Genomic DNA, 216 nt, shown 5'->3' on the forward strand with positions numbered 1-216 from the left:
ACTCATTCAAGATGGCAAAGATGTCAACCCAGTAATCTATTTTCTGCAGTTCACTTTTATCGCTGAAAAGTGCTTTGAACTGCGGTATTGCTTTCTGATTAAAAACGTTTTGAGTTCATCACGAAGCTCAAAAACACGTTTTAAAATTTTTCCTCTTGGCAACCATTTCACTTCAGTGTGAAATAGCAGAGCATTGTTCAGAGCATCCAACTCGTT

At 37.5% G+C, this 216-nt stretch overlaps 1 protein-coding gene across 1 annotated transcript in view; it reads right to left on the reverse strand.

Moving 5' to 3' along the window:
- Positions 1-7: 7 nt before the first annotated feature.
- Positions 8-216, reverse strand: part of LOC102766748 (zinc finger BED domain-containing protein 5-like) — a gene marked incomplete at its 3' end in the record, with an annotated part of 2,198 nt that continues 1,989 nt past the window's right edge. Inside the window, 2 exon segments of the mRNA XM_015567193.1 lie at positions 8-108; positions 111-216. The exon segment at positions 111-216 is cut by the window's right edge and continues 43 nt beyond it. Of these exon segments, the coding sequence (XP_015422679.1) occupies positions 8-108; positions 111-216 (207 nt within the window).

Source organism: Myotis davidii, unplaced genomic scaffold (assembly GCF_000327345.1).
Source record: "Myotis davidii unplaced genomic scaffold, ASM32734v1 scaffold3343, whole genome shotgun sequence".
In the NCBI taxonomy this organism is placed as follows: domain Eukaryota; kingdom Metazoa; phylum Chordata; class Mammalia; order Chiroptera; family Vespertilionidae; genus Myotis; species Myotis davidii.